This window comes from Mustela erminea, chromosome 9 (genome assembly GCF_009829155.1).
Source record: "Mustela erminea isolate mMusErm1 chromosome 9, mMusErm1.Pri, whole genome shotgun sequence".
Lineage (NCBI taxonomy): Eukaryota > Metazoa > Chordata > Mammalia > Carnivora > Mustelidae > Mustela > Mustela erminea.
Window position 1 is genome coordinate 85,769,774 of NC_045622.1, and position 16,684 is coordinate 85,786,457.

The following is a 16,684-nucleotide window of genomic DNA, read 5'->3' on the forward strand; positions in this document are numbered from 1 at the left end:
AGGGCAACTTTGTGGTGTTAGGTAGCCAAGCTAGTCATACAGTTAAGGATATGTGAGTGTGTGTGTATTAGGAAGGCATCATCGAGTCTTAGAAGCATCCTCTTCAGGGCTGGGAGACTTGGCCTTAATGATGACGGTGTCCAAGCAGGTAGCCCAGGACCCAGAGTGTAGGAGGTGCTTGGGACACCTGACCGTCCCATCCGCCGCTGCTGCTGGGACGAGGCTGTGCCTCTGGCTCCCTGGCCAGGGCGAGGCTAGAGAGAAGCATGGGAAGACGAAGAGAGGAAGAGGGAGCCCCACCTATCGGTACTAGGCCAGGCACCAGCCAGGGCATTTTTCCAGATTTCCCCGATGTTTCTCCTAAGCAGCCATCAGATGGGTATTTCCTCCACTTTACCGGACAGAAGTCTGAGGCTGTGAGGCTGAGTGACCCGTCCAGGGGCACGTAATCAGTGGTTGAACTTCCGAACCCAGGTGTTGGGCTTCAAGCCCATTCTGTTTTGTCCTGCCAAGAAAAAGTGGAAAGGAGAAGTGAGAGAAGAACTGGGAAGTAGGAAATAGGACAGAGAGGGGCCTTGACGAGGCCTTGCAGGGATCACAGCTGTGGCCCCGGGATGGCCGGGTAATAACGTAAACTTTTCTTCCCCACAGTATATACACCCTGCAGATGCTGTGAAACTGGGTCAGGCCGAGCTTGTTGTGATTGATGAAGCCGCTGCCATCCCCCTGCCCCTGGTGAAAAGCCTCCTGGGCCCCTACCTTGTGTTCATGGCATCCACCATCAACGGGTAAGCACTTGGGTGGGAGTCATTGCTCCTGTTGTAGGTTCTTGACCGTTAGTGGGCGTGAGTGAGCATGCCTGGGTCGGGGTAGGTGGTCTGGTTCTTGAAGCCAGAGTCATAGGAGCTGCTTTGGTCTCCTGGTGCATTGGAGTCAGTCTCTCATTAACGAGGGGCACCCACCTCTGGTCTTATGGTAAAATGGGCAGCACGAGACTGACGAATTTCATAACTCAAGTGGTGAGGGTGTCATCTTGTCTCTAGGCCTGATTAGTTTTCAGAGAGCACCCAGCAGTACTGATGTCATCTCTCTTAGAGCCATGTGAAAATACAGTGTGACAGCAACTATCAAATTAGCATTAGATAGCAGTCTTTTTTTTGGTAAACATTTATTTATTTGAGAGCAAGGTGGGGGAAGGGGCAGAGGGGGAGAGAGGATCCCTAGCGGACTCCCCAGTGAGCGTGGAGCCTGACTCGGGGATTGATCCCACAACCCAGAGATCGTGACCTGAGCCGAAACCAAGAGTCAGATGTTTAACCAACTGAGCCCCCCTGGTACCCCAAGACAGCAGTCTTACAGTGGCTCAAGAGCTTTGTTTAGATACTTAAAATATTTAGTTCATGCTTGCTGTGGAACCATTAGGAAAAACAGGCAAACAAAAAGAAAAGTCACCAATAGTATCACCATGAGAAGTAGTTTCTGTTAGAATTTTGTTATACATTTTCTACACATTTACTTTACTTTTTAATTTTAAACGAGAATGTGAACATTGTTTACTTATTTTAGTTAGTTTACTTTTTTATGTAACAGTATATTGTGAGCTCTTTCCAGGTCAGTAAGTATCTATCTTCAATATTGGAAAGATTTCTTTGTGTGAATCACATCTTGAAGAGATAATCCTCTTTTAACAGATATATATTGTGTCTGCTTTACTATACTGAAAATATTTTAAAAAATGGATTTTACTTTTTTTGTGAATAGTTTTATTGAGATATAATTCATGTACTAAGCAGTTTACCCACTTCAAATGTATAATTCTGTGCTTTTTAGTATCTGCACAGAATTGTGCACCCAGCCCCACAATCAATTTTGCATTTTCGTCACCCCCAAAAGAAAAACGATACCCTTTACCTATCACCCTCTAATCCCCCTGCTTTGGGGAACTACTAGTCTACTGTCTCTATAGATTTACCTGTTCTAGACGGTTCATGTAAATGGAATCAAACAATGTGGGGTCTTTTGTGACTGGCTTCTTTCACTTACCATGTTTTCAAGGTTCATCCGTGTGTCTTGTGTTGGGATTTCCTTCCTTTTAATGATCAAATAATATTCCATTGAATGTTTATATACATTTTGTTTTTCCGTTTACTTGTTGATGGACATTGGGGTTGTTTCTATCTTTTGGCTGTCAGGAATAATGCTGCTGGGAAGGTTTTCTGTGTGGACATGTTTTTAGTGTTGTTGGGTCTATACCTAGGAGTGCAATTCCTGGGTCAGATAGTAGCTTTACATTTAGCTGCTTGAGGATCCGCCAGACTGTTTTTTAAAGCAGCTGCACCAATTTAAATTCCCACCCGTAGCGTATGAGATTTCCAAGTTTTCCATGTCCTTGCCAGCATGTGTGTTACATGTCTTTTGATTATAGCCATCCTAGTGAGTGTGAAGTCGAGTCTCGTTATGGTCTTCGTTTGCATTTCCCTAATGGCTGACGATGTGGGTGGGGCATCTTATCGTGCTTATCCACGGTTTGTGATCTTTGGAGAAATAACTATTTAGATCCTCTGCTCATTTTTCTATTTGGCATATTTGTCTTTTTATTACTGAGTTGTACGTTTTCCTCATGTATTCCAGGTACCGGTGCCTTATATGATTTACAAAAATTTCCTTCTGTTTTTTCCTCCACTTCCTTGATAATGTCCTTTGAAGTGCCAGAAATTGTTTTGTTGCTTGTGCTTACTTGTTTTTCTTCTTTTTTAAATAAATAAATGGAATTCTTTTGAGAAAATTTTGTTACGTGTGGCTGGGAAGGAGAATAAAATACCTCAATGTTCCGATTTTTTGATCATTCTTTAAAAATAGTATTCGAGTAAGAGGAAGTATTTATATGGTCTATAAATATTATCATAGTACATACCATGAGGTGATGTAATACTGAACAAAAAAGAAGACCCACTAAGCGGTCCACCCGCCGCGCCCCGCCCCCCGTGCTGTGACTGAAGGAGGAAATACAAATGAGAAGAGTCCGTTTGCTGACCAGAGTAAAGACAATTTCTTTTTTTTTTCCAAAATCTTTGTTAGTTGCTTTGTCACCTTGTCAGTGAAGTAGGGCTGAGAGGAATTACTGAGGTGGCGGGTTATTCAGTCTTGATTTTCCACACCGGAAGCACTCTCTGCCTTCCTTCAGGTGCGTCTGCAGTGGCAGCTCGCTCGCTGACCCTGAGCACTGTTCCAGTTTGTTATGCTGAAGGCTGTATTCGCCTCCTCTTTCCAGTCCTTATTTTCTTTTTGGTTCACAGCATCGTCCCGTGAGGTGGGAGGCTTAAAGAGGGTGAGTTCCTTGCCCAGAGGTGCTAAGTAGTCACGCCAGACTTGAAGCCCGGGCCCACCGGCCCCCAGCTGAGGCACCCTGCTGCCTTGCCTCCTGTGGGCATGTACCCCCTCTGCGGGGAGTCCAGACGGCAGCAGGGTGAGGAAGGGAGCTCTCCATCCTCTCCTAGTGGGTGGATTTCGGACGTCCTGCCTGATGGCCTTTGCTTTTGCTCCTAGCTACGAGGGCACCGGCCGGTCCCTGTCCCTCAAGCTGATCCAGCAGCTCCGTCAGCAGAGCGCCCAGAGCCAGATCAGCACCACCGCAGAGAACAAGGCCACAGCGACAGCCAGACTGGCCTCAGGTACCCCTAGAGCTCTTGACGGGCCTGTCCACGCCAGGTCCCCGCAGACCATGTTGCAGGATCATCTCATATCAGCCTGGCCAGCCGTGGGGCACAGAGGCTGGGTCCCCAGAAAGTGGAGTTGCTTTCTCCAGGGAACAGCAGGCCAGTGACCTGTTAGGAGCCTGACCCAGGACTTCTGGATTGAGCCCTGGTTTGTCACCGCCTCAGGGCATGGTTGCACTAACTTAGTGGGATCCCTGTGGGATCAGTGTCATGGCGGATTGAACATCCCCCAGAACAGTTTAAAACCACTCAGTTTGAATTCTCCAACCGTATTTACCTGGGCCTGTGACAGAGGGAGTAGAACATTTGCCTTGCTCTTTTTGACTAAACATATCTAACAATTCTTCTCATCATGTATGTGTGTTTCGGGGAGCAGCGCGAACCCTGCATGAGGTCTCCCTGCAGGAGTCCATCCGATACGCCCCCGGAGACGCCGTGGAGAAGTGGCTGAACGACCTGCTGTGCCTGGATTGCCTCAACATCACCCGGATAGTCTCGGGCTGCCCCCTGCCCGAGGCCTGCGAGCTGTATCCTCCTGGCGCCTGCACCCAGTGAAGGGGCGGGGGGGCGATGAAGGCACTGAGCAGAAGGCCTCGGCCCTTTGTTCCATAGGCTCCTGCTCCAGGGAGAGGGGAAAGTTGAATGTTCTCCATTTCCTTGCTGTTCCTTCCCTGCAATACGGGGTTTCTCTGAGGGACGCGGGCTCCTCCTTCTGCTGGGGGCGATCTGTGTATCCACGTCCCTTCTGGAAGCAGTCCTGTTTTGGCTCTCTTTGCTTTGTTTTGGTTGCTTAACTCCAGACCCAGCTACTATGTTAATAGAGATACCCTCTTTTGCTACCACAAGGCCTCTGAAGTTTTCCTGCAAAGGCTTATGGCCCTCTATGTGGCTTCTCACTACAAGGTAATTGTAGCCAGCCAGCCCTCGGGTGCTCTCGGGTGCACTCTAGCTCTCATGGTCCCTTTTTTGACTTTTCCTATCTTTTACTACCTGATGGCCCAGGTGACCATTGTCCTGGGACTTAGATGTTCTGCACTGATACTGCTGGAGAGAGTGCATTATCCATTGTTCAGACCTGTCTTGGGCTTCCAGCCGTGCAGAGTGTGGAATTCCTGCTCGTAGCTGGGGAAAACAGAGAGCTTTGCTGCTTTTAAAATAGGGTCTTGTGTTTCTCACTTGTCTGCTACAGATGGGCTCAGATGGCATAGCAGCGGTGACCTGGTGGTACTGACCGACCGAGGCCACTCTTGGACCTCTGGGCTGTATTTAAGGAGCACCAAATGAGAATTTAGAATATCTGAAAGTCTTCCAGAGTGAAGGGCATGTTGGGAAGGACACTTTGTGAGGCTCTAGGTAGCATGGTTACGAACACCCTTCAAAGGAAGGCTGAAGAGTTCGGTGTTAGAAGTGGTGATAGGTTTCCTCTTCTCAGGAAAAAGTTCCCTTCCCAGCTGTGAAACCCGCAGCGCTGACGAGGCAGTCCTCTGCCCTCCTCCTTAGCCTCAGCACTTGTGTAACGATGACAGCAAACATTTGAGGTGAAGTCCCTCCTAGGCCATTTCGCAGGGTCTCGGCTGGCTGGCTGACATACAAGTAAAGCACTCAGCCGGGGTTCAGCTCACAGCTTGGCTTCGGCGAGGGCAGTACTCCAGTCAGCCGATGACTCCGGAGTGGTCTCTCGAGTGAAGAATAAGAGGAGTGGTTCTCACGGACTCTGTTTGTGCCCCACAGAACTCTCCCAATGATCTCCAGATGCTTTCCGATGCACCTGCTCACCATCTCTTCTGCCTCCTGCCCCCAGTGCCCCCCACCCAGAATGCCCTGCCGGAAGTGCTTGCTGTCATCCAGGTATGGTGGCCGTTGTTTGGAGACACACTTAGGAATGAAGTGTTAATGACTCAGTAGCTGGGGTGTGTCAGGGGAGGTGTTGATTCCCGGGGTGGAGCCAAGTGGCTGGGTGATTTGAGGCAGGTGATGAGGGTGCATGGAAGGAAACCACCCCTGCCAGAAACCCAGAGCCTCACTGTTGGAGGAGAGGTGAAGGTCGGAACTGGCCACTCGTATTTTGACCTAGATTTTCTCCTAAAACAGAAGTTTTTTGTTTGTTTGTTTTCTTTCTTTATTATAAAAGCAGTACTTCTAAAATTAGAAGAAAAGGCGTGGAAACAATAATGTTTTTAATGCCTGGCATGTACTTACACATTTTTTTTCTATTTTTTTTTTTAAGATTTTATTAGAGTATGCACACCCACACACGCAGGGGAGGGAGAGGGACAAGCAGATTCCCCACTGAGCAGGGAGCCCAGTGTGGGCATCGATCCCGGGACTCTGGGATCCTGATCTGAGCCAAAGGCAGACGTTTAACCCACTGAGCCACCCAGGCACCCCTACTAATGCATTTCTCTGTTATTTTTCCTTTTCATATACATATACATTTCATATACATCATAATGTTAGGAAAGAGCTGGCCTTGTCAGGGAAGCTGCAGAAGAACATTGATGATGTTCTGTGAGTGGGCTCGCTCCCTGCTTCTGGCCTTCTGCACTGTCCTGCTTCCCCCGCAGGTGTGCCTTGAGGGGGAGATCTCTCGCCAGTCCATCTTGAACAGCCTGTCTCGAGGCAAGAAGGCTTCGGGGGACCTGATTCCGTGGACGGTGTCAGAACAGGTGGCGCCCTTTCCCTGATGTGGCTGAGTGAGTGAGGCCGGCAGGGCTGGACGAGGTTTTTGTGGCTCACTTCCTGGCTTGTGTCTCCCACACAGTTCCAAGACCCAGACTTCGGCGGCCTCTCCGGTGGAAGGGTTGTTCGCATTGCTGTTCACCCGGATTATCAGGGGGTAACTCGTCCTTAGGCCTCTCAGACCCGCTGGGCTTCATTAGCTGCAGCTGTGCTGCTGGCAGCTCCCTGGGCCGGGTATATGTGGCTCTTTGGGTGGATGGCTAGTCAAGAAGTAGGCAGTTCCAGGTACTTCTCTCCCATGGACAGTTTGCCCGGGGCCAGGGATTGGCGGGTGGACAGGGTGATTGTATATGCTCGCTTTTCTTCTGTGAAGACAGGGCACCCGTGAACCTGACCTACTTTTGTTAGCTCCTATCTCTTCGAAATCCCCACTGAGGAGTCCGCTGTGGAGACGTCCGTTTGGGGCTTGCTGATCTGGGGCCCAGCCTTCCTGATGCTCAGGCTAGATGGTGTGAGAGTGGGAGTCATAGGGTGCTTACTCTTAGGGCCTCTGCTTTGACCTCATGGAGGGATTTTATTGGTTCTCTGCCAAGTGTAGTTTGACTCAGAACGGAGGCTTTCTGGAAGCAGTACAGGGGCGTAGAGGTGCTTCTGGCAGATTGAGAACCTTTCTTGTTCTCTTGTCTTTTTCCCTCTGTGTTTGCTCCTAGATGGGCTATGGCAGCCGAGCTCTGCAGCTGCTGCAGATGTACTTCGAAGGCAGATTCCCTTGTCTGGAGGAAAAGGTCCTGGAGACGTCACAAGAAATTCACACGGTCAGCAGTGAGGTAAGCCTCTTCTGGCCAAACGCCTGAATGCTGGGAGGATGGTCCTCTGGGTCTTTGGGAACATGAAGAACTGTTCAGCGCTCTGGGCTCTCTGAGCTCTCGCAGATTTCCTCCGTTTTGGAGAAGCAGCAGCTTCTGGAGGCGCTTGAATTGAGAGCCTCAGATCAGCCTCAGCAGCATCACCTGGAAACTTGTTAAAAATGCCCCGAGCCTTGCCGAAGGCCTCCTGAGTCAGGGGGTGGGGAGGGGCCCCATGATCCGTGTCTTAAGGAGCTCCTGGGAACTCGGATGTGTGCTTCCGCTTCGACTCTGCATTTGGCGGCCTCCTCGGGTCACTTAGCCCAGACTCTGGGAGATTGTGTCTCTCTTGGTGACGTCATGAACGCTGTGAACTGCGAGTTTTTCATACACATTGACTTGATTTTCACAGTATGCCTGTTTGGGAGGCAGGCAAAGGGCTTGTAATTTATGGCTGGCTTTGAGGTTGGTTCCTGCCCAAGTCACAGGGCCACCTGGTGACAGAGCTGGATCTTCAGGACACTGTCTCTGTCTCTTCGTCAATGCTAAGGCATTTTAAAACCGTGTAGCTGTTTCCCTGAATTTTAGGTGTGGAGCGGTGTGATTTCATGCGTGTCCAGGTGTTGGGTGTGTTGGGGAACAATTGCTGGACCCAGTGGTTGCCTGTAATTTAAAAAACCAGGGAACAAACAACAAACCTGTCCCAGTTTTTGCTGTGTTTCGGTCCAAGCCTGGCACAATGAGGGTGCTCGGGAATGTCACTGAGCTTCCTCTTCCTCTGCTGGGTGGACTGTGTTCTCTTCCTGGCATCTTCCAGGCCGTCAGCTTGTTGGAAGAGGTCGTCACTCCTCGGAAGGACCTGCCTCCCTTACTCCTCAAACTGAACGAGAGGCCTGCTGAGCACTTGGACTACCTGGGTGTGTCCTACGGCTTGACCCCCCGGCTCCTCAAGTAAGGGTTTGCCTGTCCTTCCTTCCTCGTGTCATCCTGTGGCCTTGGTGTCCCGAGAGTGAGTGTTCTGTGGGTTGTGTGTGTGTCTTCCAGCCAGTGTGTTCGTCAGCCACCCACTGAGTACCCTTCCTGTCTTCACGTGTCAGCTGCTCTCCGAAGGGGCACGCAGTGACCTGCTCGTTTTGTATCTTCGCAGGTTCTGGAAACGAGCTGGCTTTGTTCCTGTTTATCTGAGACAGACCCCGGTGAGTGAGGCAGAGGAAGGGTGTGGGTTTGTGGTTACAGTTGGTGACAAGTCTGTCCTTACACGGGCCCTGGTGCCTCTTTCTGTGGCTCCGAGCACGTGTGCCCTGCCTCCAAGAGGTTTGTTCTGATGACACCGAAACGGCCGGCATCCCTGAAAGACCACGCAGTCCCACGCTTACTCCCACACTGTGTGGTGTGCACCTTGTGTGTGCTTGGCCTTATTTGTGCTTGAGTATAAAGAGGCAGAGGTGCACATGGACTTGTTCATCAAGGAATCAGGAATCCGGCAGCCTGGGGGCCTCTTGGAATTTGTAAAAAATAAAATGATGTTTTTAGGAACCAGTTACAGGTGGGCAGACTCCAGTTATGGGCTGGTCTCTGAGGGTGGAGTGTGACTGCGGGGCTGACAGAGCCGTGGAGGCTATGGAAGGGGGAGTTACTGGGAGATTATAAAAAAGAAAATCATGTATTTACCACCTGCAGTGAGCAAGATAAGCCACAACGCTTATTTTCTGACGAGTAGAAATAGGCAACAAGAAATTAAAGAAAATGACAACTTTTCAGATCATACTAGGTGCCGCGAAGAAATGCAAACACTGAACTTACAGTGGACTAAGTGGTCGGGCTTCTGAGGGGTGGCCTTTCAAACTGGTCCCCGAGTCATCAGAGTGGACTGGCTATGCGCGCATTCCTGGGGGATAAAAGTGTTTCCTAGCAGCAGGTGCGGTGAGCACAGGGCCTGAGGCGGAAGTGAATTGGTGGTTTGAAGGAGACGAAGGCTGGCGAGGCTCCTGGTGGGGCAGTGAGGTTGGGTGGGGCCTCTGTTTGCTTCCCGTCCACTTGGAGGAAGGTGTCAAGGAACTGGGACTGCCATGTAGACCGTGGACGGTGGTGGCCTGAGAGTGAAGGCAGGGAGGCGGGTGCCTGAGATGGGGTGCGGGCTGTGAGAAAGTGGTGAAGACGGACAGAAGTGGCGGAGGCCAGGCGTGTTTGGGGGTCGAACTGACGATTGCATTGGAAGATGAGTGAACCAGAAGAATTCAGAGTAATTCATGGGTTTTTGGCTTGAGAGTCCGGGTGAGAACCTGGAAGGTGGAGGTGCTGTTTGCTGAGAAGAGCCGCTGGAGGAGGGACAGGTCTGGAGGGGACAGCGGGAATGCTCTGGCACAGTATGACGTGTTGTCAGATACCTGATGGGAAAGTGGGACGAGCGGTTGCCTTCAGGAGTCTGGTCCTCCAGGGCGAGTTTGGGGCTGGAGATGGACACCTGGGAGCATGGTCTCAGCAGAATATGCTGCCTGGGTCAAGGACTTTGTTTTCTTCAGAGCTGTAACCCCAACACTTAATAGCATTTACCACGTAGAGCACTAAATAGTTCGGTTCAGTGAATGAGTACATTTTTAAAGTTATTGAAAACTGGGACTGAAAGCTGAGAAGAGGGTGCATCCTGGACTCTCCAGCCTCCAGAGGGGTGGGTTAGAAATGGGAGTGGCCTTGAGCTGAAGGAGAAAGTGGGGGAAGGTATCCGAAGCTAAGTTTAACGAGTGTTTCAGGAAGGTGGGGGGCGCCTGGGTGGCTCAGTGGGTTCAGCGTCCAACTCTTGATTTCGGCTCAGGTCATGATCTCAGGATCGTGGAATCCCGCTCTGCATTGGGCTCTGTGCTAAGCTCAGAGTCTGCTTGAGATTCTCTCTCTCTCCCCCCTCCTTCTGCCGCTGCCCCTATCTCTGCCTGCGTGCATGTACTCTCTCTCTCTCAAGGAAAAAAAAAATGGTAAAAGGGGGAATCTGTGGCTGTGGGAGAGCAGGTAAGCTGAGACAAACAAATGGCCAGTGGACTTGCTGGCAGTGGTGACCAGAGGGAAAGCAGCTGCGGTAGAGCTGAGGGGTCATCCCGGCTGGAGAGAAGGGGAAGCGAGGGAGTAGATGACTTTAGAGGAAGCAAGAGGGTGAGAAACCAGGGAGCTGCAGGGACATTGGCATTAAGAGGAGTTTGTCACATTCTAGATTCTAGATTCTAGATTCTAGAACGTGTTTGTTTGCTGTGGGGTCCAATCCTGTAGAGACTGCACAAATAGCACAGGTGACAGGGGTCTGATTGCAGACTTTGAGGCAAGGGGAGTAGGACCCCAAGAGCAGAAGTGGCCACCTCCTCCCTCACAGCAACAAGGAAGGCAGTTTGGGCACAGAAGGTGTTGGTCAGTTGCTTGAGTTGGTGTTGGATGGATGAAGTTCTCTTCTGGTTCCTTCTGTTTCCCCAGGGAGGGGGCGCTGTCAGCTGAGAGAAGGGGTGTTGGAGGTTTGGGGTTTTTTTGTTTTTAGTTTTTTGTTTTTTGTTTTTTGTTTTTTGTTTTTTAAGCATACAAGGCCCATATCCAAGGATGGTGCCCGTTTGAGTATTTATAGTGGGCCTGGCCAGGACTGCTGGGTGTTGGGCTGCCACGTATGGGCACAGAGCAGCTCGCGCATGGGCTGGCTCCTGATTAGTGAGTTCAGTTGAGGCCGGGCTGTAAGTCCGCTGGTCAGCTGCCAGGAGATTTCAGACCATTGAGCTCAACATCGACCATGGCTTATTCCTTGCTTTTGTGCTCTGCGCCGCTCATTGGTACATGGTGTGGGTGTTTTGTTCTATAAATGCTCTTTGGTCGAATTCCATTAGATAGTTTTATGGTGTGGGCTTTTGTGGTTGTTACAGAATAAAAATTTAAAAAGCCATGCCCACTATTTAGCACCTAAAGAAGCTTGCATTTGCAAGCTAATTCGCCAGTATGGGAATTCTAGGTTTGGGGCATGGAGTTTTGTAGGGTTCCAAAAACGTGGACTGGATCACTTGGAATGTAAGCCGTAATGACTCTGAGTTCAGAATGTGACCTGATGTGTACAGGTGGCTCACTCTTGGTCCAGAGCAGACAGCACTCTCGGATGATCTGAACCACTCTGCTCTGCTGCCGTGGCACCTGCTAGGAATTCACAGAACCGAGTGGCCTCTGACAGCTGTCATGCGGGAAATGGGGCTTTGTGGAAGGTGCAGGCCACGTGCAGAGGGCCGTCTCCCAGCTGGGAGGAAGAAAAGGCCGGGACAAGCACCACATCTTCCCGCTCTGCCTGCTTGCCCTTCAGCAATGACAGATGCTTCAGAGAAGGGCGCTCTTGGTGCCAAGTTGGCATTTGTGTTTGACAGAATGACCTGACCGGGGAGCACTCGTGCATCATGCTGAAGACTCTGACTGACGAGGAGGAGGCTGACAGGGGAGCCTGGCTCCCGGCCTTTTGGAAAGGTAAATTGGAGGGGAAGGGGGGCAGCGAGGTGATAGGCAAGGGGCCCCCACACCTCTCACTGTGTGTGGTACTCCAGACTTCCGAAGGCGGTTCCTAGCCCTGCTGTCCTACCAGTTCAGCACCTTCTCTCCCCCGCTGGCTCTGAACATCATCCAGAACAAGAACATCGAGAAGCCAGCACAGCCAGGTAAGCAGCGGGTGGGCATGGACGGCCGGCTGTGGCAGATCTTAGTAGGTTTCGTGGCGGGAGGAGGTGAGGGGAGCAGGTGGTCCAGAAAGAAGGCTGGATTAGGAATTGAGGGACAGGTCCTAGGCATCTCCCACTGACACTCCCCACCAAACTCTGCCTTAGGGGCCCCAGCTCCCATAGTACCTTCCATCTGTATAACAAGACTTAGGAGATGTGATCTGATTTCAGATGTTAAATAGGGTAATACAGGTAGTTAATTATGGAACCTGATTTAAATCCTGTGAGCTCGGGTAACCAGCTCAGTTCTGAGGCTCAGTCTCCTCACTGATGAAATTGTAATAAGAACATGTGCCCCCTGGGTGACTCAGTGGGTTAAGCCTCTGCCTTCAGCTCAGGTCATGATCTCAGGGTCCTGGGATCACGCCCCGCATCGGGCTCTCTGCTCGGCGGGGAGCCTGCTTCCCCCTCTCTCTCTGCCTCTCTGCCTACTTGTGGTCTATGTCTGTCAAATAAATAGATAAATCTTTTTAAAAAGAACATGTGCCCCAACCTGACATGGCTGACACATGGGAGGCAGTTTGGGCATATAAATCCTGTTTGAATATTTAAAAGTGGACCTATAGTATTAACAGCTGTAGGTTTGTTTGTTTTTTTTCCAGTGCTCATTATGTACGTGTGTCTTTTTTTTTTTTTCCTCAATTATATTTTGATGGAAAAAGCTGTGTTCCTTATACTGGGCAGAGCACACACTTTCTGTGAAGCTGGGTCCCGAGGAGAAGTGACCCAGTGGAGAAGGAGCGTTTTTTGGTCTGGTGTGGTGGCACGGAATTTCGAGCAAGGGGTGCGTGCCAACCATGCCCACTCCCTGGGTGGCCCAAAGCTACCTCCTCCTTTTCAGGATGAAGGTCAGGGCTGTCTGGGGCTGTGTGTTCTGTCAGTGGGCAGGTGCTTTCAGGCGGCTCCTGTCCTGCTCTGGTTCAAGGCCCCGTGGAGGAGCAGCTGTTGGCATGCCACTTGGGGACCATTGTGTGTGTGATGTGGGGATCGTGTCAGACCCTGCAAGGGCGTCTGGCCTCCTGACCTGTCTGTTGCATGTACAGCGCTGCGCCGGGAGGAGCTGGACGCCCTCTTCCTCTCCTATGACCTGAAGAGGCTAGAGATGTACTCCCGGAACATGGTGGACTATCATCTCATCATGGACCTGATCCCGGCCATCTCCCGGATGTATTTCCTCAACCAGCTGGGGGACCTGTCCCTGTCGGCAGCCCAGTCGGTAGGTTATCTGCTGCTTGTGTGCTGGGTGTCGATTGGGATGCTTGGAAGTAATTTTGTGCATTTAATTCCTTGCGGTTCTGATCGGTGGGTAGCGTTCTCCCCATTCTGCGGCTGGGGACACTCGGACTCTGCAGGCGGTCATGTGCCCGGCCATACAGTTAGCGCGTCGAAGAGCTGCGCTCTGAACCCGTGCCCTTCGCATGCCACCACATCGCCTTGATTCTGACTCTAACTTAGCAGAGGTCAGGGGCACCGTGAACTTCTCCTGCGGCTCTTGTCAGGATCATCGGTTTGGGGAGCTCAGGAAGGGAGAGCATTTCTTGGTGGTTTCAGTAACGGGATGACAGAGGAGAAGCCAGAGCAGACGCGCCAGTCGGATTTTGATCCAGATTTTGGCTTTGGTCAAAAGCATGACTGGTTCTTGGCGCCATTTGAATGGCCAAGGGTCTGTCCCGGTGGCCACGTCAGCAGATCCTCCATTCTCCAGGCTCTTCTCTTGGGAATTGGCCTCCAGCACAAGTCTGTGGACCAGCTGGAAAAGGAGATCGAGCTGCCCGCAGGCCAGCTGATGGGACTTTTCAACCGGATCATCCGCAAAGTTGTGAAGGTAGTAACAGCCGGGGGCAGGGTTTTGGGCAGTTTTCAAATAATTTAACAAACAAGCTGTCTTCCTTAAGAGAAATAGATGTAACATTTGGCCATATTTGTCGCAGCTATTTTGTCTCTCTCTCACATGTACACACGCACGCACACACCTAGGGGCGGGCTTCAGCTGTGTCTGTGCTGTTCTTTGCTTTTTCCCAGAGGCAGCACTGTTAGGGATCTCCTGTCTTTCTAGTCTGTGTTCTTGTCCTCTGACGGTGAATGTGTGCCCTCTGTGCTGCGTGAAGTGGGTGCCGAGTGACTCGGGGCCGAGGGGCTGGGAGCCGGCTGCGGCTTCATCTTCCGCGCCCCCTGTCGTCTTGCAGCTGTTCAGCGAGGTGCAGGAACGGGCCATTGAGGAGCAGATGGCGGCAGTGAAGGACGTGGTTATGGAGCCCACTGTGAAGACCCTCAGTGATGACCTGGTATGTTCCCACTGAAGGTCGGCACTGCCGGCTGCGGAGCCCTTCCCCTGGAGGAGGGGTGCTCTGCCCTGCCCCCCACCAGTGGTGGCCTCCATGCTCGGTGGGTGGAGCCCGTGCAAGCTCCCCTCTCCCGGCCTGGGTGCGCCCGGCTCCCTCCTCGACTTGCAAGTCCCATCGGGTGCGTGCGTGCATGTAGTCCAGCAGCAGCTGCTGACAACTTCTTGTTTGTCCTTCTGGACTTTTCCAAATGCACATTTTATATTCCTGTGTCTTTGGTAAGAGCTGTCCCTGACGGCGGGATGTGGTTGCGGAGATCTTCTGTCCCCTCCCCTTTCTTCTGAGCTTCCTTCTCTGCTTGCCTCTGACCAAGTCTGTCTCCGGGGCTTTGACCACAGGATGAGGCAGCAAAGGAATTCCAGGAGAAACACAAGAAAGAAGTGGGGAAGCTGAAGAACATGGACCTCTCCCAGTAAGGCCCCTGAGTGACTTATGGGGAGCGAAGGCTTTTAGGACCCTCAGGACCTGCCTATGGGCCTCTTCTGACCCCCTTCCAGGCACCCTGGCTGCTGTGGCGTGGCACCCTTCCAGAAGCACTCACCGCTGAAAGCTTCCTCCTTCACTCTTTGCAGAACTTGGAAGGATTTTCCTTCAGGCCCCTCAGGGAAGGGGGGGATGCTGATTGATGAGCAGCCACTTTTAATGGCCACTTTGTGGTTGGCTCTTGCATGTGAATGTGTTTGAAGAAAGGATTCTGCTGCCTAAAGCAACCAAACCCCTTGCTGTGGAACCCTTTGTGTGCTAGGACTCTTTTTCCCCCTCCGTATGGCTGTCCAGGTGCTCCTGGAGGTGGGAGTGAGCAACTTGGGGGGCGCCAGGAGGCTCTCCTGGTGGGCGGTGAGGGGGAGTCCGGGCAGGCCCGGTGCACTCCAGCTCCAGTGAAGCGCCCGGCTGGAGGAACTCAGCTCTGCGCGCGGCCCCTGCCCTCTGGCTCGCACTGACCAGCCACCGGCTTCCCTGGCAGGGTGTGTCTGAGGAGACTGTTGTCGCTGTCTTCTTTTAAGCAGGCTCTGAGATTTCCTTTTGTTAAATTTTGTTTAGATACATAATCCGTGGGGATGATGAAGAATGGAATGAAGTTTTGAACAAAGCCGGGCAGAATGCCTCCATCGTCAGCCTGAAGAGGTGAGGAGGGCCCCGTGACCTCTGACAGGAGAGGCTTTCTGGCTTTTGTGCCTCTCTGGTGACTTTCACTAGGAGATTGGGCTTGAAGCAAAAGCTTTGAGGGACGAGTCACTGCTCTTTCCCCCTGGAGGGTCGCTGCTTTGGTATCCAGTCTCCTACAGCTGAGGCAGAGTCGTGCGGCTGCTGTGGGCTGCAGCGCGGTGTCCCGTGCACCCTCAGAACAACAGCGTGGCTCTTCTGTCACCAGCGCTGCTTTAAAGATGAAGTGACCAGAGCTGTAGGGTGGAGGCAGGGCTGGGATGGGGACCAGGTGTGTCCACTGGGAAGGCTGGAGTTTTACCTCCGGGCCAAAGGTTCTCCGAGGCTTAGGGCTTGGAGTTCCTTAGCGTCATAAAAATTGAGGGCCCCCAAAGGGCTTTTGTTTACGTGGGTTGTATATCTCGATGTTTCCAATGTTAGAAATGAAAAACAAAAATATTCATCCAAAATTATCAGTCATGGATATATTGATTTATTTTAAAAAATATTCCCCCGCCCCCCAAATCTTAGAGTGGCACAGTTTTGTTTTGTTTATGATTTTATTTATTTATTTGTCAGAGCGCGAGCGAGCGCGTGCACAAGCAGGCAGAGTGGCAGGCAGAAGCAGAGAGAGAAGCCGGCTCCCCGCTGAGCAAGGAGCCCAATGTGGGACTCGATTCCAGGAGGCTGGGATCATGACCCGAGCCGAAGGCATTGGCTTAACCGACTGAGCCACCCGGGCGTCCCAAGTGGCACGGTTTTACATTTTGCAAAGCGGTACTGTCTGGCTTAATGGGAGGCAGCTGGCTCATCTGCTCCCGTCCTCCATCTGGTGCCACCACATACCTCGTGGCCCCTGGAAGACTGGCCGGCTGTGAGAACACGAAAGTGAAAGGCAGCCAGTGTCTTTATATTGTTAGGAAAATAGTTTCTAGCTCGGGCCCACCTGGAAGGGTAGAGGGGATCGCAGGAGGCCTGGACGCTGCTTCGAAAACCGTCCCCTCCGGCTGCTCTTCTGCACGGGGGAGCATCTGTAGATAATGGCTCCTCGGGCCAGAACCTTCATCATCATTCCCTCGGGAAGGGAGTGAGGTTTCCCTGCCCTGGGACTCTGGAGATGAATGTCCATGTGTGGTTTGGGGTTAATAGGGAGGGGAGTTCTTGGCATTGCCATAGGACAGCATCCCTTAGAGGACATATTTAAAAAGACGAGTCTTGTGACTCTAGCAGCTGAGGAT

At 51.6% G+C, this 16,684-nt stretch overlaps 1 protein-coding gene across 1 annotated transcript in view; it reads left to right on the plus strand.

Annotated features, from left to right (window-relative positions):
• The window catches only part of NAT10 (N-acetyltransferase 10), a 42,185-nt gene that overhangs the window by 23,525 nt on the left and 1,976 nt on the right, over positions 1-16,684 (plus strand). The window contains exons 12-28 of the mRNA XM_032360474.1: positions 652-788; positions 3,547-3,671; positions 4,093-4,243; positions 4,523-4,619; positions 5,448-5,564; positions 6,281-6,382; positions 6,478-6,552; positions 7,106-7,222; positions 8,058-8,191; positions 8,388-8,436; positions 11,617-11,713; positions 11,791-11,901; positions 13,005-13,177; positions 13,667-13,786; positions 14,148-14,246; positions 14,642-14,715; positions 15,345-15,428. Of these exons, the coding sequence (XP_032216365.1) occupies positions 652-788; positions 3,547-3,671; positions 4,093-4,243; positions 4,523-4,619; positions 5,448-5,564; positions 6,281-6,382; positions 6,478-6,552; positions 7,106-7,222; positions 8,058-8,191; positions 8,388-8,436; positions 11,617-11,713; positions 11,791-11,901; positions 13,005-13,177; positions 13,667-13,786; positions 14,148-14,246; positions 14,642-14,715; positions 15,345-15,428 (1,862 nt within the window). The remainder of the gene's footprint in view (positions 1-651; positions 789-3,546; positions 3,672-4,092; positions 4,244-4,522; positions 4,620-5,447; positions 5,565-6,280; positions 6,383-6,477; positions 6,553-7,105; positions 7,223-8,057; positions 8,192-8,387; positions 8,437-11,616; positions 11,714-11,790; positions 11,902-13,004; positions 13,178-13,666; positions 13,787-14,147; positions 14,247-14,641; positions 14,716-15,344; positions 15,429-16,684) is intronic.